Source organism: Callorhinus ursinus, unplaced genomic scaffold (genome assembly GCF_003265705.2).
Source record: "Callorhinus ursinus isolate GAN/ISIS: 27379988/994484 unplaced genomic scaffold, GSC_fseal_2.0 scaffold116, whole genome shotgun sequence".
Classification (NCBI taxonomy): domain Eukaryota; kingdom Metazoa; phylum Chordata; class Mammalia; order Carnivora; family Otariidae; genus Callorhinus; species Callorhinus ursinus.
Window position 1 is genome coordinate 329,981 of NW_027397178.1, and position 23,429 is coordinate 353,409.

The 23,429-nt window shown below is 38.5% G+C and overlaps 1 protein-coding gene and 2 non-coding genes across 10 annotated transcripts; all 3 read left to right on the forward strand.

The window, feature by feature from the left end:
* The first annotated feature begins 549 nt into the window (after positions 1-549).
* Positions 550-23,208, forward strand: CCNB1IP1 (cyclin B1 interacting protein 1). 8 transcript variants are annotated; one of them, XM_073889726.1, is made up of 9 exons: positions 550-852; positions 4,122-4,295; positions 4,938-5,113; positions 8,553-8,646; positions 10,111-10,227; positions 11,655-11,738; positions 16,766-17,098; positions 20,050-20,383; positions 22,182-23,208. In XM_073889726.1, the coding sequence occupies exons 6-9, from the start codon at positions 11,685-11,687 to the stop codon at positions 22,382-22,384; spliced, it is 924 nt and encodes a 307-aa protein (XP_073745827.1). In that variant the 5' UTR covers positions 550-852; positions 4,122-4,295; positions 4,938-5,113; positions 8,553-8,646; positions 10,111-10,227; positions 11,655-11,684; the 3' UTR covers positions 22,385-23,208. The 8 variants fall into 8 exon arrangements, with proteins under 8 accessions (XP_073745827.1, XP_073745826.1, XP_073745825.1 ...); XM_073889725.1 differs by lacking the exons at positions 4,122-4,295; positions 8,553-8,646 and having other exon boundaries at positions 4,938-5,117; XM_073889724.1 differs by lacking the exons at positions 4,122-4,295; positions 8,553-8,646.
* LOC112833479 (small nucleolar RNA SNORD126) lies at positions 9,049-9,125 on the forward strand. Its single transcript, XR_003210639.1, has one exon. It is a non-coding gene; the product is annotated as a small nucleolar RNA SNORD126 (small nucleolar RNA).
* On the forward strand, positions 11,197-11,344 carry LOC112833477 (small nucleolar RNA SNORA79). Its single transcript, XR_003210638.1, has one exon. It is a non-coding gene; the product is annotated as a small nucleolar RNA SNORA79 (small nucleolar RNA).
* Positions 23,209-23,429: the final 221 nt, after the last annotated feature.

Consider the following 23,429-nt stretch of genomic DNA (forward strand, 5'->3'; position numbering starts at 1 on the left):
AGAAGATAAGGTTTAGTTTAGTAAGGTTTGTTTATACAGCTAAATTTTACTTCAAAGTCTGAGCCCTTAACCACACCCATCTTTTATTCACTAGTCCTGTTAACTGGAATATTACCCTGAAGGTAAGTTCTAACTTGAATGGATCTAGACCGTTTATGATGAAACCTGTTACCTTGCATAAAGTAACCATTTTGAGGTCACAAAGGTTAGGAAATTCTCCTAAAGGAATGAAAATAGTTTACAGTTCCATCTAAACAAAGAATGTGTATACACAGCTTGAATTAGCCTATGTTTGCTTGTGTTGAGTACATTAATTCAAAAGGAAACTTGGTTTAAAAAATTCAATCTAAAAATAGGGCAAGTAGCATCACTTTTCCGTAAGAGACAAATAGGTGAAGGAGGGGGTGGCCTTATTCCGGCACCTTTTAAGGTAAAGGAGGAGGGAATCTGCTTTTAACTCATTAGCCAATCAGACTCTGAGGCCACTCTTTAAAGCCGCTTCCTGTCTCTCCACTTACTCTCTCCGTTTTGGTGGTAGGCTGGTGAGTGTGCACTTAATTTTGCTCCCTAACTGTTTTGAATTTCTCTTCCATTTGAACCCTGTATCCTGATGCAGCCCTTTATTTGGAGCAAGCATGGGGGAGTGTGTGTGAGTCACAAGGTGATTAATTTCGGCTGAGTGGCGCCTCGGGGTAGGCAGGGAAATGCTCTGCCTGGCTTATTTCCACATGGGTCTCTGCAGCACTGGGTCAGCCTTCCTTCCCCGAGACCCAGAAACAATAGACTCTGCTTCATGTATAGAGTGCCGGTGTTCCTGGAAATCGCCTGGATTCATTTTGCTTGGAGGGAAAGGTATTGTTATTATCCCAATGCTGTTTCGACTTATATCTCCCTGGGTAAGAGGGTAGACCTTGGGAGGAGTTTCAGACCAGTACACTTTAATTTTCTCATGTCTGCAGGGCCCAGGTCCTTGCTGGGTTTGCAGGAACTGTAGCAAATGTTGTCTTTGCCCTAGTCTTTGCTCAGAGCATTCCAGCTTTCTTAGTGAGCCTCGGCAGCAACCCCAGATACTTGATTTTACCGAGTCCTAAGAGGAGCTCCCAATTTTAATGTCGCCACTGTGGTGAGGGTTCCCTAAAAAGCCTAATATATACTAAAGAAGAAATTGGGCCTTAGCCCAGGACAAGCCTAAAGCAAGTACTAGCACCACAGTTTACTTCTCCAGTGACCTTGGGTGGGTGAGTGAACCATTATGAGGCTCCGCTTTTGAAAATCAAAATATACGAAGGCCAGGTATTATATTAAATGTTAGATACCTTCTAGAAGTAAACACTACATTTATTTTGGGTATCTTTTTTCTTATAAAAAGTTTTGCCTAGTGACCTTGAGTATAAATGGATTCCTATTTTCCTCCTTGATCTACATCAGTTTGAATATAATGTAGGTGTTCGCTGTTCTTACAGGCCCAAGGTGTGAAAGAAGTAAACTAGTGGATGGAATGTGGTAATAGACAGTTGTCGACTTATCATAATCCTTATAATTCTCAAGTTTTATTGTTAATGTTATCTTTTGAAAATAATACATTCACGTGGTTCAAAATTAAAAAGGGATCAAAGCGTGTATCACGAAGTCTAGGCCACCTAATTCCCCACGGCCCCCACAGCATTAACAGTTTCTTGTGTGTCCTTTCTGAGATATTTTATGTAAGTATAAGCAAATACATGTATTTCACCCTCCCGTCTTCTTTACATACTCTACCAGTTATCTAACTTTTCCCACTTAGGATTTCCAAATGAATAAATAAAGAATATCCACATTCTTTTTTTTTTTTTTTTTAAGATTTTATTTATTTGATAGAGAGCACAAGCAGGGGGAGTGGGAAGGGGAGCCAGAGAGGGAGAAGCAGCCTCCCCGCTGAGCGGAGAGCCTGATGCAGGGCTTGATCCCAGAACTCCGGGATCTTGACTGGAAGTTATGTAGCTGAAGGCAGACCTTTAACTGACTGAGCCACCCAGGCGCCCCCATCCACGTTCTTTATAATGGTTTTACCGTAATCTAATGTATGTGCATACCATAATTTATTTAAGCTTTATTGGTCAACATTTAGGTAGTTTACAGTCTTCTTGTTGCCCCCACAATGTATATAATTCACTTGTCACATATGACAGTTCAGGTGGTTTTTGATATATTTATAAGGACTCTAAACATGCAGTGCTTCCTGTTACTTATATTTATTTTGTGCACAGTGATGACCAGAAACCAACCAACACCATAAATGTCTTGATTGAGCAATAAAGGATTTTCTATTAAAAGCAAAACCACGCTGATGGCTTTTATGTGAATATATCTTTGCCCACTTCAGTTTAAGGGATGGTTTATTTTGCTGTGAACTTGTATTTAATGTTGAGAAGTAATGGCAGCATGAACCAGAGAAACCACATGGTTTTTGTATTTACCAAGGGCAGAGGGGGCATGTTTCCAGTGTTTACTTAGCAAAATGTGTGTTGGATATCTTTCTGAAATTATGGTGTTGAGTGGGTAAACTCATATTTTAGCATTAAGTTGGGGAAAATGGAAATGTTTTTTAGGATGTAAACATGCAAAACAAAAGCTTCTGGGAATCCTATCAAAGCTATATATATATATATTTTTTTCTTTTTTAAGATTTTATTTATTTATTTATTTGAGAGAGAGAGAGAGAGGGAACACAAGCAGGGTGAGCAGGAGAGGGAGAAGCAGGCTTTCCACTGAGCAGGGAGCCTGGTGTGGGGCTTGATCCCAGGACCCTGGGATCATGACCTGAGCTAAAGGCAGACGCTTAATGACTGAACCACCCAGGTGCCCCTATTTTTTTAAGTCTTTTTTTTGTTTTGGAGAAAATCACTTTATTCTAATTAATTCATAAATGAGAACATCACAGAAGGTGATTTAAGGAGGCACACAAACATCTGCCCAACCCCAAATTCAAACCATCTCAATGAACTATACAGTAAGAACAACCTTTTTCATTCCAGTTCTGAAGAAAGCTATATTTAATGATGAAGGAGAAGCTTAACTGGTGGTTTTACACTTTATATATTCACCATCAGTTATATTTTTATGCTAAATTAACTTGGTCATGAGAGATGATTTTCCATATCTTCAATTTGAACTTCTTGATTAAGCTAATCCATTTACAGATCTGTACTACTTCAGTACCTCGCTGAAACCTTCACAAAGCTTCAGGTCACCCTGGTTCTGGGCACACTCCAGAAACTGTTTCATCTCAGAGTGGCATGGGCCAAACTGCTGGTGTGCTGGCTGGGTTCCCTGAAACTCCTGGTGAGTCATGTCAGGCCTTGAGGGCTCAGCATTGCCTCCTCCACCGAAGCCCCCAGTGATGGCATGACCTATCGTGTGCCCGACAGCAGAGCCCACAGCTACGCCAGCTGCAGCGGTTGCCATCTGGGCCACAAGACCTGGCTGCCGGGGTGCAGCAGCAGGTGAGCCGACAGCAGCTGGTGGAGCCGCTGCTGGTGCTGGTCTAGGCGCTGCTCTCATCTGAGGTGCGGGCTGGCGGGAGGGGCCGTGCGGGAGGCGCGGCTCCGGCTTCCACCCGGCATCTTTTTTTAAGTCTTAAAAAGGCTAAAATCGGGTGCCTGGGTGGCTCAGTCAGTTAAGTGTCTGCTTTTGGCTGAGGTCGTGATCCCAGTATCCTGGGATCGAGTCCCGCATCAGGCTCCCCGCTCAGCAGGGAGTCTGCTTTTCCCTCTGCCTCTGCCCCTCTCCCTGCTCATGCACTCTCTCTCTCTCTCTCTCTGAAATAAATAAAATCTTAAAAAAAACAACAACGGCTAAAATCATCTAGTTTTCCATTAGGAGTACCTTGCATTTGGAAGGACCTTATGAGGGATCTGAATGTCTTTCTCAGCTTCAAGATTATTGTGAAAAGTGAAATTGTTAGACAGGATTCCGTATTCCTATTCAGTAGTTGGGTGAGCTTGGACACTTAATAATAGAAACAACATATTAAGTATTTCAGTACATGGCAGCTACTGTGCAAAGTATTTTATGTTTATTTTATCTCATTTAATCTTCCCAAAGGTCCTAAGAGGTAGGTGATATTTGTCTTCATTTTTCAGAAAGGGAATCAGAAGCTTAGAGAAGTTGAAAATATGTGGGGGAGTCAAGATTCAAATCCAGTTTTGTCTGACTTCAAAATCCATTATCTTAACCACGAAGCTGCCTGCCATTTAGACTCCAAACCTTGCTTGCAGACCTATAGAATGGAGATGACATAGTACTTGCAAAATGAGGTAAATCTAGAAAGTGCTTTATAAATTCTGAGATAGACTAAGTATTATGAAATAGATAAAATGTCAGGTTACCAGAGTAGCAGTTTTACTGCCTTCTGTATTCTGATTTCAAGTTATTCTTTCCTGCTGTTTTGATGCAAAGCCCTTAGGTACTGTATTTTCATTTGTTACACCAGCAATGAGACTGGGGCTCTTGGTATGAGCTGAATGGTTGGTCTATGTTCCTGAACTCCCCACTTTTATTTTCTATATGCTCTGAGAGGTTAAAAACAATCACTATTTCTTTTTTTTAAGATTTTTAAATTTATTTGACAGGAGAGAGAGTACAAGCAGGGGTAGCGGCAGGCAGAGGGAGAGGGAGAGGCAGGCTCCCCGCTCAGCAGGGGGACTGATGTGGGACTCGAACCCAGGATCCTGGGATCATGACCTGAGCTGAAGGCAGATGCTTAACTGTCTGAGCCACCCAGGCACCCCAAAACAATCACTATTTCTAAAGTAGCTGACAGTGAGTGGGAAGCAAAACTTGGAATCTGTTCTGGTAGCAGTGTCTTAGAGAGCTATCCCTAAAAGAGAGCCATGCCAAGTGACAGTTGGGCATTTACTTCCTATGTGAAGTTTTGTATTGTTTTCCTTTTGTTTCAGGTTGAAGATGGAATCCATGGAGGAAGGAAGGCCTGGGTCTTCAGACCCCTGGCTGCCAGTCCAGAAGTGGCACTGTGAAAGCATCTGTAACATCTGCTGTAGATGCCCTAACAATCAAGTGGGCTTGGATTTGGACATTCTCAGTAGGAGTGGTTAAAGGCTGATGGGACCATAAAGCAAGTACTTGAACTTGGACTAAGATAGGCCTTAAAGTGTTCTCTATGTCCCATGTCTATGTGTCTTTTCTATCTAAAAAAGATAGGTTCTTTGAGTTGCTGTTATAACCTATAATGCTAGAGACAGAGTAGGCACTGAGTAGTTGGCATGGAACAGTGTACAACTGAGCAGTAGTAGTAATCTTAAAACAAAGCATCAGATGATTTGGTATTAATCAATTTGTAGTTTGTATCAGGCCTTCATGAAGCACCTATTCACATAACGTAAAATGTACATTTTGGCCATGGGCACCAACACTTAGAAGCATTTATTTCTTACAGGGAACAAAATGCGTGGGTCATTGATAGTTCATGGGGGAATTTACAAATTATGTACTTAAGCTCCCTCAATGCTCAGTAAATATGAAATGGCCTTCACGTGGTAGAATGACATTTGCTGAAGCATAGCTCAAGTCCTGCAGGGAGCATCATGTATTGGCAAAGGTATCATGTGTTTAACATCAGGATTTATGTCCTAAACTTTAGGTTATGTGCCAATGATACAGAGACCAGAACTTTTACAATCTAGGTTGTTTGTGAGATGATTCAAATAGAGAAGTTGCACCTTTATATATATATATATATATATATATATTCTCCTGTAGGGAATACTTGGATCATGGAGTTTTGAGGTAGACATTGTTAAAGCTGTAGAAACCTTGCACTTTAAGTCTTACTTCCTGTTTCTGTTCACTTGGTTAATGTAATATGCTGCCCATCTGAAAACATCTTACATAATTAGAGTATTATTCAACTATAGGACAGGAGTTAAAATAACACTTTGGTTATATGTCTCAGGTACTTAAAATACCTCAGTTTCCTTCTGACCTACTGTGCCACAATAGCATTTTCATTATATGCTGAAGCAAACCATCTTCTGTAGCTCTGCCTCTATTTCATGCAGGAAGTGGCGTGGCGAGGTGAAAATTGGGAGTTTCCACAGAACTGGATTTAAATCCTAGTTCTTAATAGCTAGGTGACCTTGGGAAATTTATTTAACTTCTCTGAGCCTCAGATTTCCCTGTAAATATGGGATTGTCAAGTTTGAGTGGGATGTTTTTTACAGTTCTTGATAGATAGTAGGAATTTTCAAGAATGGTAACCACTACTTCCTGTCAGTGTATTTTAGTCATACCCATCCTTTAAGGTGCTGCTGTCCAACAGAACTTTCTGTGTTTTTGTACATTTGTACATGTTTTGTATTGTTCAGTATGGTAGCCATTAGCCACATGTGGCTACCGAGCAATTACCATGTGATTGGTGTGGTTGAAGAATTTAATTTTTAATTTAATTTAATTTTAATGGCTGAATGTGGTGTTACCTATTAGAGAATGCAATTTTTTTCTTTTCTTTTTTTTAAGATTTTATTTATTATTTGACCCAGAGAGAGGGAGGGCACAGGCAGGAGGAGTGGCAGGCAGAAGGAGAGGGAGAAGTGGGCCCCCCCTACATGGGACTTGATCCCATGACCCTGAGATCATGACCTGAGCTGAAGGCAGACGCTTACCTGACTGAGCCACTCAGGTGCCCTTGCAGTTTTTTTTCTTGTGATGAGAACTTTTAAGATCTCTCTTGGTAGCTTTCAACTATACAATACAGTATTATTTTAAGTGCAATTTTAAGGCTCATTCAGGACCTGCACCTTTTATCTTCATGAAGATTTCTGTGACCAGTGATTATTATTCTTAGCATAGCTTGCTCTATTGCTTATTTGGTACTCCCCATGGACATGAATCTTGTCTTTCTAGCTAGATTTTATCTGAGGTTATAGATTTTTAAATCTTCACATTGCTTCATTGAAAGGAACATGATAAAAATATAACTAATATTTTTAGTAAGTTTTCAATTATCATTAAATGCAATATAAGAAACTTTCTTGTTAGTAATCTGGTGAGTAGGGAATAGTTTGAAGGTTGCCTGCAGTGATGAGTTTTGTGTCCAGCCTTTTTCACCTAAAAGTTAGATTACACTCAAGTGTTGGAAGAGGAAATTATGCTTTTTCTTATATTGCCATCTTGTGGCCAACTTGGGCGCCAAATGATGCTAATTCCATTTTGCTATGTCAGAGGAAGGTTTTCTTAGTTTATTGTGATAAATTTTTACCAAGAGTAAAGGTTAAATACAGTCAGCATTGGCTGAAATGAAATTGAAACATGCTTTGAAAAAAATGTTAACTATTTTGGATTACCTTCTCGTTTTTTTTTTTTAAAGTAGACTCCACGCCCAAGGTGGGGCTTGAACTCAAAACCTTTCCATAGAGTTGCATGTTCTACCAACTGAGCCAGCCAGGGGCCCCAGATAGCCTTCTTATTTATCTTACGAGTTCCTGGCTCTTTCCTTTTTTTTTTAAGGATTTTGTGAATTTAATGACTGGTTACAAGGGTTTTCTGCAGTTACACACCCTGCGGACTTGGAGAGGTTGGCATTATCCCATGCCACTTACTCCCCATATTGCTGAATTTTTCCCATGGCTGTCAAGCTCTGGTTGCAGCCAGCACACGGCTCCTTCCTTTTCCATACCTGTTCTCTTATTGTCAGGGTTTGGTTAGACTTACTGTATAGTTTTGTTTTTTTTTTAAATTTTTTATTGTTATGTTAATCACCATACATTACATCATTAGTTTTTGATGTAGTGTTCCATGATTCATTGTTTGTGCATAACACCCAGTGCTCCACGCAGAACGTGCCCTCTTTAATACCCATCACCAGGCTAACCCATCCCCCCCGCCCCCCTCCCCTCTAGAACCCTCAGTTTGTTTTTCAGAGTCCATCGTCTCTCATGGTTCGTCTCCCCCTCCGACTTACTCCCCTTCATTCTTCCCCTCCTGCTATCTTCTTCTTTTTCTTTTTTCTTAACATATGTTGCATTATTTGTTTCAGAGGTACAGATCTGTGATTCAACAGTCTTGCACAATTCACAGCATTGTATAGTTTTACCCAAACTTTTAAATTTATTTATTTATTTATTTATTTTTAAAGATTTTATTTGTTCATTTGAGAGAGAGAGAGAGAGAGCATGAGCAGGGGTGCGAGGCTGGGAGGGGGACCCAGGGAGAGGGAGAAGCAAACTCCCCGCTGAGCAGGGAGCCCAGTGTGGGGCTCGATCCCAGGACCCTGGGATCATGACCTGAGCTGGAGGCAGACGCCCCCAAACTTTTAAATTTATACAAAAAGCTGAGCTTGTGTAAGAAGACCTGTCCTAATGTGATATTGAGTTTGGGCATTTCATGACGTTCTCCAAATGAGTCAATTTATATTACTGACTGGAGGTTCATATAAAAAATGAAGTTTTCCTTGAGGTTAATTTTCCTTGAGGCTATGCAGTATGACTTGGGAGTAGGCTGGTGTGCATTCAAGTCATATAATCATAATCTTTATTTACTTACTTTTTATTTTCCAGAGATGATACATCTGGAAAGATGATGCTTAGGTAGTTGGTAGATCATGTAGTTCAGCTAATTCCTAGATAGAAGCTGATTCATTTGATACCAGAGGTAAGTGTAAAAGAAAACTATTTTTACTTCATTTGGATTTTTATTTTTATTTTTTAAAGATTTTACTTATTTATTTAACAGAGAGAGAAATAGCGAGAGAGGGAACACAAGCAGGGGGAGTGGGAGAGGGAGAAGCAGGCTTCCCACTGGGCAGGGAGCCCGATGTGGGACTCGATCCTAGGACTCTGGGATCATGACCTGAGCCAAAGGCAGACGCTTAACGACTGAGCCACCCAGGCGCCCCTTCATTTGGATTTTTAATCACTTACTAAGTTTTGGGGCCCGGTGCTCTTTGTGGCTGGAATTTGGTAGTTTAAAAAAGCCTTAGTTCTAACCTTAAGAGGGTTCACTTGGGTTAGAGATGAGGAGCCGGTGGTGGTTTGCCCTTCATCAGTCATTTTCAGTTTGCCATGATGAAATTCATGTTAAGTCTGTGTTTCAGCTGATCACCCTGATTAAACATATGCTCTGAGCAGACGAAAGCTAGGGCAAATGCCTGGAGTTGAAATCTGCTTCTTGGAATTCTTACTGGATTCTAGCCTCCAGTCCCAGGTAGTTCTTTTAAATCTTTGAATTATGGATCTGGACACTACAACACTTTGTTGTGCTTTGATCTTCGTGGTATCTTCTTGAGATAGGTAGAACCAGGGTCAGGAATCCTTAATCTAAATATTCAAACACTACAGAAAAAGCACTGATAACTGGTATAATTCTGTCAACCACTTTACTTGGCAGTTTTAAACTTACCACTATTTTATTATCTTTATGTAAGATTAAGAGAATCCCAGAGTTGGTTAAGTCAATTTTGTCAAGATCATAAAATGTGACACTATATAGTCATTTAAAAGTTATGATAGAGGTTTATCTTTTCTGGAAATGGAAGGGTATTTATGATACATTAAAAACAAGTTATAGGGGCGCCTGGGTGGCTCAGTCATTAAGCGTCTGCCTTCAGCTCAGGTCGTGATCCCAGGATTCTGGGATCGAGTCCCACATCGGGCTCCCTGCTCGGCGGGAAGCCTGCTTCTCCCTCTCCCACTCCCCCTGCTTGTGTTCCCTCTCTCGCTGTGTCTCTCTGTCAAATAAATAAATAAAATCTTTAAACAAACAAACAAACAAAAAACAAGTTATAGAGCAGTATGTGCAATCCTTTTTATGCTTAAACATTTTCATATACTTATGTTTACTTCAGAAATTATCTGACAGGATATTCTCAAATACCAGGGATTATTGTCTCTAGAATCGCATTCTAAGTATGATCTCGTTAACCTTTATTTTCTGACTTTATTATATTCATGTATTGTATAATTGAACCTACACGGAACAGGCTTCTATTCTTTACCTGTACTTGCACGTTTCAGCAGAGAATGGGGTACATATGAGGGAGAAATACAGGAAATGCAAATAATTCAAAGTAACATCAGCATTTGAAATAGTTTTTAGTTTCGGCTATGTCTTTTGCAGAAATGAAGTTTCAGGAGACCAAAACTAGATCTGAGTCTCATTCTTTCCCAGCCTGGAATTCCTGGGTGCTATAGGTCCTGGATATACAATAGATGATGACAACATTTTTCTTTTATGGTAAGGCTTATGTTAAAATTGAGAAGCTTTGATATGCATATGAATCTTTGAAAATTCAGCTTTATGGTTTCATGACCAGCTGCTAAGTTGCTACAAAAATTTTTATTTTTTAAAAAAGGCAATTAAAGATGTTGAGAGGTTGCTTAGTATAATAGTTATACATGGATTCTGGAGTCAGACTGGGTTCAAACCCATCCTTTGTCACTTAATCAGCTATGTAACCTTAGCAAGTTTCTTAACAGCTCAGTGTCTGAGTGTCCTTATATCTTAGAAGATGAGAATAATAGTACTGGATTCAAAAGAATAGGATTTGACTTTGAAGATTAGATAATAAGTGCATGGGCTTAGAACATTGTTTAAGCATATGGTAATCGCTCAAAAGATGTAAGCTGTTTTATCATCAAAGTCCCTGTGCAGTTTTTGCTTATATGCATCTTTATGCCAATTGGCCTATACCTCATTATGTTTATCTCCAGCACACAAAGCCTAATTTAGTTTTAGAATTAGGCAAACTATGGTGATAAGGACTATATTGTGTATCTCTATATAACTCTTCCAGTAACTTTTTCTTTAGTTGATTGATCTTGTTTTGGCATCAATTTATTTATCATCTTATTCCTCATTTTGTCTCTCTAGCTGGTTTTGTCTCTCTAGCTGGTTCTTCTAGCTCTTAGTTGACTTAAAAATTTAGATGTAGTGATTCCTATTAAGAGTGACTTGAGGGCGCCTGGGTGGCTCAGTCATTAAGCGTCTGCCTTCGGCTCAGGTCATGATGGGATTGAGACCCATGTCGAGCTCCCTGCTCAGTGGGGAGTCTGCTTCTCCCTCTGACCCTCCCCCCCCATGCTCTCTCTCTCTCATTCTTTCTCTCTCAAATAAATAAAATCTTAGAAAAAAAAGAGTGACTTGATAGCTTTATTTTTATAAATGTTCCTTAAAGCATTTATTAAAATGGTTGGAGATAAATTTTGATGGCTGTTCCTCTCACTGCTTGGAGCCTTAGGTAGTGGGATTTTAGTCCATCATATATCAAAGCTGACTTGTCTTCACTCAGGGCACCATTTGGATGGGTTGGCCATCCGTTAGTGTCTTCTGATTTTTGCGGAGTCATACAATTACAAAGCAGGTGGTGAATCTAGATAAGAATTACCTGTGACTGAAAATAAAACTAATATGAAAACATGAGGATATAGTTTTTAGAAACCCCTTTGACTACAAAAGTATTTGAATAGCACTGACCTAGGACTATGAAAGAAAGAGGTCTAGTAAACTGATTCTGAGAGTTACTGAAACATTATACTCTGAAGTCATTAAATTTCAAGTGGTTTAATCAGTTTTCTACTGATGAGTTTCTACTGATCAGTTTTCTACTGAGTAGCTGTTTATACATTTCAAGGTAGTATTAAAAAATGTCTTTTTCTTTCCAGCATGAAGGTAGATGATTCTTCAAATTAAAGATGGAAGCTGACTTTTCGCACCAGAAATGGTTTATAGAATCAACTTGCAAAAATGTAAGAGGCACCAAAGGAAGGAGTAAAATATTTGCTTTTATCATTCTTAGATTCTTTGCTAGATTGTAAACTCCGTGAAAGCAGGAAAACTTCCTTATCTGTAATGCCTGGCCCAGAATAGATACTCAAAAATATGTGAAGTGAATTGAAACCTCCATTAAATTTTCTTTTAAGTCCCTGGAAAATGGCAACTATTTTAATGGCATTTCAGCAAGACATGTATTTATTTAAAGATTTTATTTATTTATTTATTTGACAGAGAGCGAGAGAGAGACAGTGAGAGAGGGAACACAAGCAGGGGGAGTGGGAGAGGGAGAAGCAGGCTTCCCATCGAGCTTGGAGCCTGATGTGGGGCTCAATCCCAGGACCCTGGGATCATGACCTGAGCCGAAGGCAGATGCTTAATGACTGAGCCACCCAGGCGTCCCTAGATCATGCTAACATTCTAAGATTCAATGATAATAGGAGAAATTGCTATCTTGAAATTCTTAGAGAAATGTGGTATATAAATAATATAACTGATAGGTACTTAGAATATCTACATAAGATCAATATTAAATTTTATGATTAAAAAAATCATTTTTGAAAGGTGAAAATAACCTGTAATTAAATGGTATAAGTGGCGTGTAAGCACAAATTGTACAGTCAGATTTTATTCAGACCCTTACATTAGGAAGAATGGATTAAAGATCTATAAATGAAAAGCAAAACCTTAAACCTATAGAAAAACAAGGAATATGATGACATTGGAATAGACATAAACACAAAAAGGAAAGATTGATAAATTTGTGTACACTACAATTCAAACTTAGGTTTGCATGCCATGTAACCAACAAAAGACTCCATATAAATCTAGAAAATGATCAAAGGATCTGAAAGAGTTAATTCACTGATGAGAATCCCTGAGTAGTCATTCACCTGAAAAGAAGCTGAATCTTACTAGTAATCAAAGAATTGCACATTAAAACAACATTCAGATACCATTTCACTGCCATCATAAGGGCAAAAATGAAAACAAAACAAAACAAAAAATTGACACTTGCATATGTTGCTGAGTGTAAAGCAATGTGATCTCATCTTTGCTGGTGGCAGTGAAATTTATTTGAAGTTGCTTATGCATGAACCCAGTCTCTAGGTATTATATTTTATAGGAATTCTTGTCATGTGTACTCAAGGAGACATGTACAGAAAGTTTATTGCAGTATTGATTTTAATTATAAAAACCTGGAAGAAATGTCCTTTAGAAGAATGGATAAATTGTGGTGTATTTGTAGTATTTGGCTGTTAAAGTGAATTAGTGCAAGATAGGTGTATTGACTACATCTCAAAAATAGGTTAATGAAATGGTGTATTGATAGGTGCTATGTGATAAGGTTTAGTAGTTTTAGGACATGCAAAACAAGATTAAGGTATACATATATACTAAAAATATAAAAGCATGCATGAGAGTGATAAATACCAAAATCTGGCTTGTTTCCCTCTGGAGAGGTAGGAGGAAAATCAGGAGGCTTCAGCTGTATTTGTAATGTGTTACTTCATTAAAAAAATATCATATGTGAGAAGGATTTCAGTTTATTAAAGCTGAGTGATGGTCATTCTTCACACATTTTTTGTATGCTTGATATTTAATAATAAAAACCAAAATTAAAAAAAAAAGTTCTTTTTGGTGGATGGATCTTTGTATCTCAGCCTTGATTGTTTTCAGTAATCTCATCCCCAGGAGCACTCTAGAAAAGAGCCAGTGAAGGGTTTGTTTATGCCATAACAGGAGAGGACACAGTGCCACTGAGAAGCAGGTTAGTTCAGTTCCTGGTGTTCCAGATTAATGGGATATTAAGACTTTGTAGCACCCTGCTCCCTTTTATTCTATCTGGCAAAACGTGTTGGCAAAAAAAAAAAAAAAAGTATACATACATATACATACATATATATGTATATATGTTACTCCTACGGGCTTTTAGCCAAATGGGTTGGAAATTTGAAACTGATTTGGTGGGAAAATCAGGTGGGGAACACTAAGGTTTGGGGAATCAGTGGTCTTAATGATGAAGCAGGAAGAGATCATATTGCAGTACAAAGGTTTAAGTTAGATCACAAAGTTAGGTACTGGCTGAATTTGAATGCTTTGTGTTTTCTAACTTTGAGATTGTACTCCTTTGTTGTACTACATTTGCCATTGTTAAATTCAGAAAATGCACAAAAGGCTCAGATAGCCAAAATAGATGTTAGGGGTTTACACATGAACCCCCAACTTTGTTTGAATCCAATTTGTACCACTGGAATTAAGTTACCACTCTAAACTCTAAAGACATTTTAGGAAATTTATACAAAGGTCAAGAGACCCTTTCTAATTACTGTGAACAAGCTGCAAGTAGATAGAAAACTAGCAGAAAGTTGTTTAGTTAGGATAGGTTTTTGTTTGAAGAAGAATGGGTTAGTATTAGAGATTCACTACCCAGAAAGGGGTTTGCGGGGCCTTGGTGTCCATTGTGTTGCTGATTCATTGGATTGTATCTGTTACTAATTCACAATGGGGTCACACGTGGACAGGTGGCCGGCCACAAAAGACAGCATTAAGGCTTGTATTCCAAGGACCCCTCAAGCCCTCCTCAGCTTAGTTTCTAATATGATTCTAACAGACTCCTCTAGATTGAGCAGAAAATCACAGTTTACAAAGAACAGAAAAGAAAGTGACAGGTAAGAGCATTAGGGTAAAACAGGCACAAACATTTAAACAATTACAAGTAGGTCCAGGAGAACACACAGGCAGAGCACCTCAAAAAAGCTGACACCCGATCGATCCTCTCGCTTCATTACAGGCGTTGTAATGAATGTTCGTAACACAGATTCTAAACCAAGAAAAAGTTCCATTTTAGGTGTATATAGAGGATGTGTAAAAGCTAGAAAGATGTCTTTATCAAAATGGATTAGAAAAATAAAATGGCAGAATCTACCTCAACATCGAGGTGGTAGCTATCCAATTACAGGTATCTCAAATTTCTGGAACTTTTTCCTGAAACTATTTAGCAAGTCTGTGCTGCCCAGCCGGTCCTCCCCAAGAGTTCCCAGGACAAACACAACACCTGCGTGTACTCAGGTAGGGGCACAAGCCGGCCCTGTTAGCTTCTCAACTGTCCCACTCTCCGCCCTGTTCTTACTCAGGAGACTCTGACCTCGAATGTTATACCCAGGATAGCCTAGGATGTTACTTTTGTGCCAATTGAGGGCAGTAAACGGCACTCCATGACAGTATCTGTGGGGCTCCCAAGTGGGAAACCTGGACCATGCTCAGGGGGATTCACGCCCTCACAGCGCCTGAGACGCGCGTGCGTGGGGATATGCGCCTGAGTTCAGGTGCCACAGCCTGACAGGTCCCAGGATCCTGAGCGGCCGGAAGCCCTGTGCCCACCACCCGGCAGGCTCCAGGGCCACCCTGCGCATGCGTTCTGTGTCTTACTGGAGAGGCACTGCGAATCCTTGCTAGCGTAGTCTAGAGTTGTGGAGGCATCGGCGTTTTCCCGCGCTTTTTCTGGGCGCCTCAGGTTAGTTATTTTATTTGTATTATTATTGTCATTTTCTCTGTAGAGTGCAGAAAGCAGGCCAAGAACTCCAGAGTGAGTCTAATTCCCAAAAACTTGGCCCTCGGTAACTTGGGACAATTCACCGAATTGGCTCTTTACCCCCAGTCGTGGAAAATTTGGAATTAGCTGCACCTCCCGCTCTGCCTAAGAAGGTTCTCAGCTTTAAAACTTCCCAGCTCTTCTGCTTCTCCTATGCCTATTATCCTGCTGGAGGTAAAATAGGCCTTATGACTCCTGCTGCAAAGTGCCATTTACCCTTGGAGACTAACTCAGTGGGTACTTTGGGGTAAAGATGTCAGAGCGTCCTCCTGGACCCCTGTGACCAAGGCAACATTTTTTTTTTTAAATTTATTTATTTGACAGAGAGACACAGCGAGAGAGGGAACACAAGCAGGGGGAGCGGGAGCGGGAGAAGCAGGCTTCCCGCGGGGCAGGGAGCCCGATGTGGGGCTCGATCCCAGGACCCCGGGATCATGACCTGAGCCGAAGGCAGACGCTCAACGACTGAGCCACCCAGGCGCCCGAACATTTTTTTTTTTAATCAAGGCAACATTCTTGACAGAATTTGTTGGTTAATAAGTGTGTTAAATATGAATATTTTCCTTGGTGTATAATTGGTGTGTCACAGTTATTTCATACAATATATGATTTTGGTATATCCAGAATATTGCTGTCCAGTTTGGGTTAGTAAAAGTAGTGAGAGTGGACACTATATTGAAAAGTAACTTCAGAGTATTTATTTACTTAAAAGTATTTATTTAGTTTTACAAACTTTTACTGACAGTATAGCATTCAATAGTATTTATATTAATGGTGAATTATTTGATGATAAAATAAATCAGCTTTTGTACAGATTTTCAGGTTTCATAATGGTCATTTGCTTTGATGAATTAAATTATTTTCCATTTAATACAATCAGATTACTACTGTTTTTTAGGTAAGGCAACACAGGTAAAGGATATGAAAAACCTAAAAAGTAACTTATAAAACACTTTTCACTAAAGAATGGCTGAAATTGGTGCCTGGACTTATATCTGCCACGTGTGAGAAGTGGTACTAAAATATTCTAGCAAACTATGGATGGTAGTAAATTTGGCTTTTTTGTTTAGGTATTGAGGAATGGCAAAAGGCACTAATTAATTTTTATTTGTACTTTGTAAATGTTCCTAAACTTTATTTTCCATGTACATATTATTTTTGGCTTTAGTAAGATTTGGACCACTTGTGTCTTTAATTTTTTCTCTAAAAATTTTTTTCATGGGCTTTTTAGGGGTTTACACAAGCGAGCACAGTTAATATTGTTGAGTGACTGAAATCTATAATATGTTGATTATAATAAATACAAACAATAAAATATATTATTTTATCATAATAAAATGAAAACATGCTCCATTTCATTTTCATTGAAGTATGACTTATTTGACCTTTTCATTTACCCCTTATTAGGATTCTTTTCAGCATCTGGAGACTTCACTCTGTGTTATGTCTTTGTGTGAAGACATGCTGCTTTGTAACTATCGCAAATGTCGCCTCAAACTCTCTGGTTATGCGTGGGTCACTGCCTGCTCTCACATCTTCTGTGATCAGCATGGCAGTGGTGAGTTTAGTCGTTCACCAGCTATCTGCCCTGCCTGCAATAGTACCCTTTCTGGAAAGCTAGACATTGTCCGCACAGAACTCAGTCCATCAGAGGAATATAAAGCCATGGTATTGGCAGGACTTCGACCAGAGATTGTGTTGGACATTAGCTCTCGTGCACTGGCCTTCTGGACGTATCAGGTTAGTGCTTAGGCTAGTTTTTCTGGAGAGTATGATTTGAGGCATATGTGGAAGCTTCTAATCTTTTTCCTTCATTGTGTTTATATTCATTTTTTTTCAAGATTTTATTTTTATTTGTCAGAGAGAGAGAGAGAGAGAGAGTGCACAAGCAGGGGGAGTGGCAGGCAGAGGGAGAAGCAGGCTCCCTGCTGAGTAAGGAGCCCAATGCAGGACTCGATCCCAGGACCCTGGGATCATGACCTGAGATGAAGGCAGACGCTTGACCGACTGAGCCACACAAGCGTCCCTCATTTTTTATGAATATATAGAAAACATTCTTTTTAATAATTTTTTAAAAGATTTATTTATTTATTTAATTATTTGAGAGAGCATGAGAGAGAGTGTGTGAGAGAGAGAGAGCGCACAAGCAGTGAGGAGGGGCAGAGGGGCCCAATTTGGGATTGGATCCTAGGACCATAGGATCATGACCTGAGCCAAAGGCGGACGCTCAACTGACTGAGCCACCTAGGCATCCCAATAAATGTTTTTTTTTGTTGTTTTTAAAGAAATAGGTTTATTGTTGGAAATCCAAAAGAAAGAAAATAAAAAATGAACTATAATTCCATAACTTAGAGATCATTGTTGATATTTTTATTTTGGTATTACTGGACTTTTTCTGTGTATAAATATATATTTTGTCTGAAAGTAAGAGTAATATCAGTTAAAGCTGACATTATGCTTATGAATATTTTATTATGTATTTTTCAATTAGCTACTCCATAATCATAATTTTAATAATTGTATCATAATTTATTTTCAAGCTATAAAAAAAGTTGCTAAGATTAAATTCCTGAAAATGGATAAATATATTTCAAAGTTGTAAAAATTGCAGTATTTTGGGATGCCTGGTGGCTCAGTCAGTTAAGCATCCGACTCTTGACTTCAGCTCAGGTCATGGTCTCAGGATTGTGAGATCGAGGCCCCAAGTCCGGCTCCAAGCTGAGTGTGGAGCCTGCTTAAGATTCTCTCCCTCTCCCTCTGCCCCTCCCCTGTGTGCTCTTCTCTCTCTCTCTCAATAAATAAATAAATAAATAAATAAATAAATAAATAAAAGTTGCAGTATTTTATTTTTTATTTATTTTTTAAAGATTTCATTTTATGTAATCTCTATACCCAATGTGGGGCTTGAACTCACAACCCCAAAATCAAGAATTGCATGCTTTGAGCCAGCCAGGTGCCCCCAAAATTACAGTATTTTAAAATTGCCCTCCAGTTAGGCCTGGGGCCTATTATTTTGTGTTCCCTTAAGTGTATGAAAGTGCTTGATTCTCCATACTTTCTACTCACCAATTAGATATGAGTAAAGTAGAATCTCATTATTCTTTTTTTTAATTATGTTATGTTAATCATCATACATTACATCATTAGTTTTTGATGTAGTGTTCCATGATTCATTGTTTGCGTATAACACCCAGTGCTCCATGCAGAACGTGCCCTCTTTAATACCCATCACGAGGCTAACCCATCCCCCCACCCCGGTCCCCTCTAGAACCCTTAGTTTGTTTTTCAGAGTACATAGTCTCTCATGGTTCATCTCCCCCTCCGAGAATCTCATTATTCTTTAAATGTGCCTTTCTTGGATGACTTTTAGATGAAAACATTTTCTTGTATTTTTTTCATGTATTTTTCTTTTATGAATTGCCTGTTTCAATTTGCTTATTTCAATTGCTGTAGGTTTTTTTTCTTACTGATTTGTTAAGAATTCTCTATGTATTTAAGTCAGATGTTACAAGAAATTTTCTCTTTTTTTCAGTTCTTTTATTAGTATGATTTTTAAATTGGCCTTTTTTTATTGTTGAGTTCTAAGAGTTCTTTGTATGTTTTGGATAACAGTCTTTTATGAGATACGTCTTTTACAGATTTTTTTTTAAAGATTTTATTTATTTGACAGAGAGAGACACAGCGAGAGAGGGAACACAAGCAGGAGGAGTAGGAGAGGGAGAAGCAGGCTTCCCTCTGAGCAAGGAGCATGAGCAAGGAGCCTGATGTGGGGCTTGATCCCAGGACCCTGGGACCATGACCCGAACCGAAGGCAGTCGCTTAACGACTGAGCCACCCAGGCGGCCCACAAATATTTTCTCTCAGTCTATGGCTTGTCTTTTCATTCTCTTGACATTGTCTTTTGCAGAGCAGAAATTTTTAATTTTAATGAAGTCTGGCTTATCAATTCTTTCTTTTGTAGATTGTGCTTGCTGGTGTTGCATCTAAAAAGTCACCATCAAACCAGAGATCGTTTAGATTTGCTCCTCTGTTATCTTACAGGAATCTTATAGTTTCATGTTTACATTTAGGTCTGTGATTCATATTGAGTTAATTTCGGTGCAGGTTGTACAGTCTATGTTTAGATTCAATGTGACCTCAGTATTCTGCTGGCTATTGCCCCAAAGCTGCTCTCAGTTACTTGCCTTGTTGCCCTTTGCAACATGGCTACTTGCTTCTACAAAGCCAGCAAGTGCTACTAAGGCAGACTTTATAGTCTTATGTAATGTACTCATGAAGCAGCATCCTGTATTCTAGTCACAGTTTCTGTCCACATTCAAGGGGAGGATCTAAGATCTAAGGAGGCAGGGATAATTGGAGACTATCTTACAATCTGTTCTCCACAGTGTGGATTACTTGAAATATGAAATTATTTCTTAAAAACCTTAAGACTCCATGTCACTTGTTAAGGTTAGACAAATACTTCTTTTGTTAGTATAATGGTATCAGTTTGAAAGTGTTCCTCCAGAATTTTTTCCTATGCAGTTACTGACACAGTGTATTATTTTCTATAATAACCATCCTATTGTACATCTAGTTTGCTTAACCTGGTTCTAAATGTTCAATTAATAACATCCCAGTGTAAGTCTTTCTTTTTCTTTTGCATTTAAAGTTTTACAATATATAACTTAAAAATCTTTTTTGGGGGACAGGTACATCAGGAGCGTCTCTATCAAGAATATAATTTCAGCAAGGCTGAGGGCCATCTGAAACAGATGGAGAAGATATATACTCAGCAAATACAGAGTAAGGATGTAGAATTGACCTCTATGAAGGGGGAGGTCACCTCCATGAAGAAAGTGCTAGAAGAATATAAGAAAAAGTTCAGTGACATCTCTGAGAAACTTATGGAACGAAATCGTCAGTATCAAAAGCTCCAAGGCCTCTATGATAGCCTTAGGCTGCGAAACATCACTATTGCTAACCAAGAAAGTACCCTTGAACCATCCATGATTGCACAGTCTGGTGTTTTTGGCTTTCCATTAGGTAAGAAGGGACATGTAATATCCAAAAACTGTTCTTTAAATCTTTCACATTGTGTTCTGCACAGTTCCAGGAAGTCAGTGGGGACTCCAAAGGCCTAGAGTGGTGTAGGCTCCAGATTCTTCATCCATTTCTCAAATGTACATCTTTGCTTTTATCTATTTTATTTGCTTGTGGTTAAGTTACATCTTCAATGTAAACAGAGAATAAATCTTTCCAAAATAAAAGTTTGCAAATTGGTACTTTAAGTGAAAAGCTACTTCCTTGGGGTAGTAATAATAGTATTAGCAGCCATTTGTTGATTCCTTACTAAGTGCTAGGCACTGTTAGAATTTTACATGTATTCCTGTTATTTTTCAAAACTTTATGATGTAGTTATTATTATCCTTATTTTACAGATGAGAAAACTAAGGCACAGAAAGTAAGTAAATTGGTCAAGGTCACAAAACTATCTTCAGAGCCCACACAACCATCTCCTTCCTCAAGAAGGCCATGTTCAGTTTCTTTCACATGGCAATACTGATTGTACAGTTCTTAAGTTATTGTTGGTTGTTTGGTTGGTTCACTTTTGTTCATTTATCAAATATTTATCAAACATATTTCATGTTCTAGGCTGCTAGACATAATCCTAGGCAATGAGAATATAAGGATTATCCAGATAAGATTCCTGCCTTCTGGAAGTGCATAATCTAGGAAGCTACCAGTTCTTTTTTGCTCTCTAGGTGCTTTGGCAAATGCAATGAATCTCATATCTCTTCCTGAGTTCCCCTCTTTATACTACTCTTAATATAACAGAATCCAATAGATTTTTGCTATGCTATTAATAAAAATTATTTTTTGCATATAAAAAAGTGAGGTTTCTTGTGCTTGATTTTCCTAAATATATATTTTTTTGAATTATAGGCTGAGGGAAAAGATTTAGTGGGGGAGGAGATGTCCTAGAAAGGGCAGGAAGTAATGAGGTGTATCAGATAGAAGAATTGAAACAAAAACAAGTTTTTGCTTAACTTTCAGTTAGTCATAATTATAATTTAGTCAATCAAAGTGTTATTGTATATTAACATTGTAGATATTTTTTCCTTGTTACGATCCACATTTATTTTGATTTCTTTCATATTCACTAGTTCTTTCCTGTTCCACTTTTTATGTACACTTACCTTTTTACTTTCACCTCTTGCTACAGTTGTTGGCTTGAAGCAGGTATAGTCTGCATTCTCCTTTAGTTACATGTTCCCTTTAAAACTTGTAGAAGCCAAAGAATGGCTCGGTGGAAGTTGTTAAATGCTTATTTAATCAGATTTATTGTCTGATTTTTCTTAAGGTTATTCTAATTGGTCTTGGATCATGAGTATATGCCAATTTTTCATAGTTGTCATATATTTTCTAGAGTGTTTATGGCAATCTTTAAAAGAAAAATTATTCTTAAAGAACCTGGGATAAAAGGTTTTATACACACACAATATTCCTTTGAAGTAGATTACCTGGATAATGAATAAAATTATGAATTGTAAGTTCTAGCTTTACTAAAAGCATATTTCATTGTGTCAAATTACTTTTGGCAATGAGGTCATGGCTATTGGAAACTGCGTCACAGCAGAAGGTATGGTATGTACTGTGGTCGTAGGAGGGAGTGGGAGCCATCATAGCCCTTTTCTTTATCCAACGTTAGGTTTATATTTTACTGTCTCATAGGAGTTGAGTTCTGTTAAAATATTTATTAAATAATTTTGTGTTTTTGTTCCTAAAGATCTGTAAGGAAATAGATGCTTAAGTTTCCCCCCCCCCCCTTTTTTTTTCCTAGGGAACAACTCCAAGTTTCCTTTGGACAGTACACCAGTTCGAAATCGGGGTGGTGGAGATGGAGATCTTCACTTCAGACCGTTTTTTGTGGGTTCTCCCAGAGCACCTGAACCCAGCAACAGCTTTTTTAGTTTTGCCTCTCCAAGTCGTGAATTAGAGCAGCAGCAAATCTCTAGCAGGGCCTTTAAAGTAAAAAGAATTTAGCTCACTTTACAGAATATTTCTCTGTTCACTCTTAGTGATCTCGTTTAGCACATAATCTTTATTCTAGTTAGAATGAGATCACCAACCTTTGTATGCTATTACATTTTCAACTTAATGAGGAACTCAGTGTCAGCAGGAGTGGCGTTAGGGTCTGGCATCTTTTCCTGTTTCCATCATTTAAAGTGTGAGCATTATATTAAACTCAAATTTACTGTGACTGTTGAGTTTTCACCAGTAGTGAAAAGGTTACAGTATTACTGCTTGTTTTGTAGATCACCATTTGTTTTCTGTCTGTGTTATTTCCAACTGAACTAGGTGTTTATGTATATGTATATAAGCACGTATGTTATATATCTACATGTCACTTTATATTCTGGTATTTATGCATATATGTATATATGCTTTCCTTTATATTGATATTTTGCTGTATTTGCCAGCATATTTATGTGAAGATTTTGGTCTCAGGAAATGGCAGGTGAATCTGTAGCTTGTTATTTGGGTATGTTCCTTTATTTGTATATATTTATGTATCTGCCCTTGTATTAGTTTGTTTGGAGGTGTGCTCATGTTGGTGAATAAGAATACAATTTGATGCTTGTATGTTGTCTGTTTTTCTATTTTTTTAAATTTTGTTGTCTGTATTTCTAATTAAAAATGATTTGCAGTGATAAAGTTATTTTGTAAAGTTGATTTTTTGGCATTTATTTTAAAATGAAATGACTCTTTACCCTTTTGCCAGCAGTGCCTTATTTAGGAATACACTCTTACCCCAGAAAACTTACAATATGTTATTGATCTCAAGAGATTATATTAATTAAAATACTTTTAAAGACTTATTCCTTGTTTTCCTTTATTAAGTAGCTTTTCTGATCACTATCACAAATAACTTATTTGAACCATAGAACTGGGGCACCTGGGTGGCTCAGTGGGTTGTGTCCAACTCTTGATTTCTTTGGTTAACTGTCCGACTCTTGATTTCGGCTCAGGTCATGATCTCAGGGTCCTGAGACAGGGCCTTGGGTCTGGCTCATTGCTCAGTGGGGAG

Bases quoted from the DNA above. Each gene is read 5' to 3' on its own strand.
- CCNB1IP1 (XM_073889726.1), top strand. From the start codon at position 11,685: ATGGAAGCTGACTTTTCGCACCAGAAATGGTTTATAGAATCAACTTGC. The intron at 17,099-20,049 runs GTTAGTGCTTAG...TTTGGGGGACAG, and splicing joins TGGCCTTCTGGACGTATCAG to GTACATCAGGAGCGTCTCTA. The intron at 20,384-22,181 runs GTAAGAAGGGAC...TTTTTTTCCTAG, and splicing joins TGTTTTTGGCTTTCCATTAG to GGAACAACTCCAAGTTTCCT.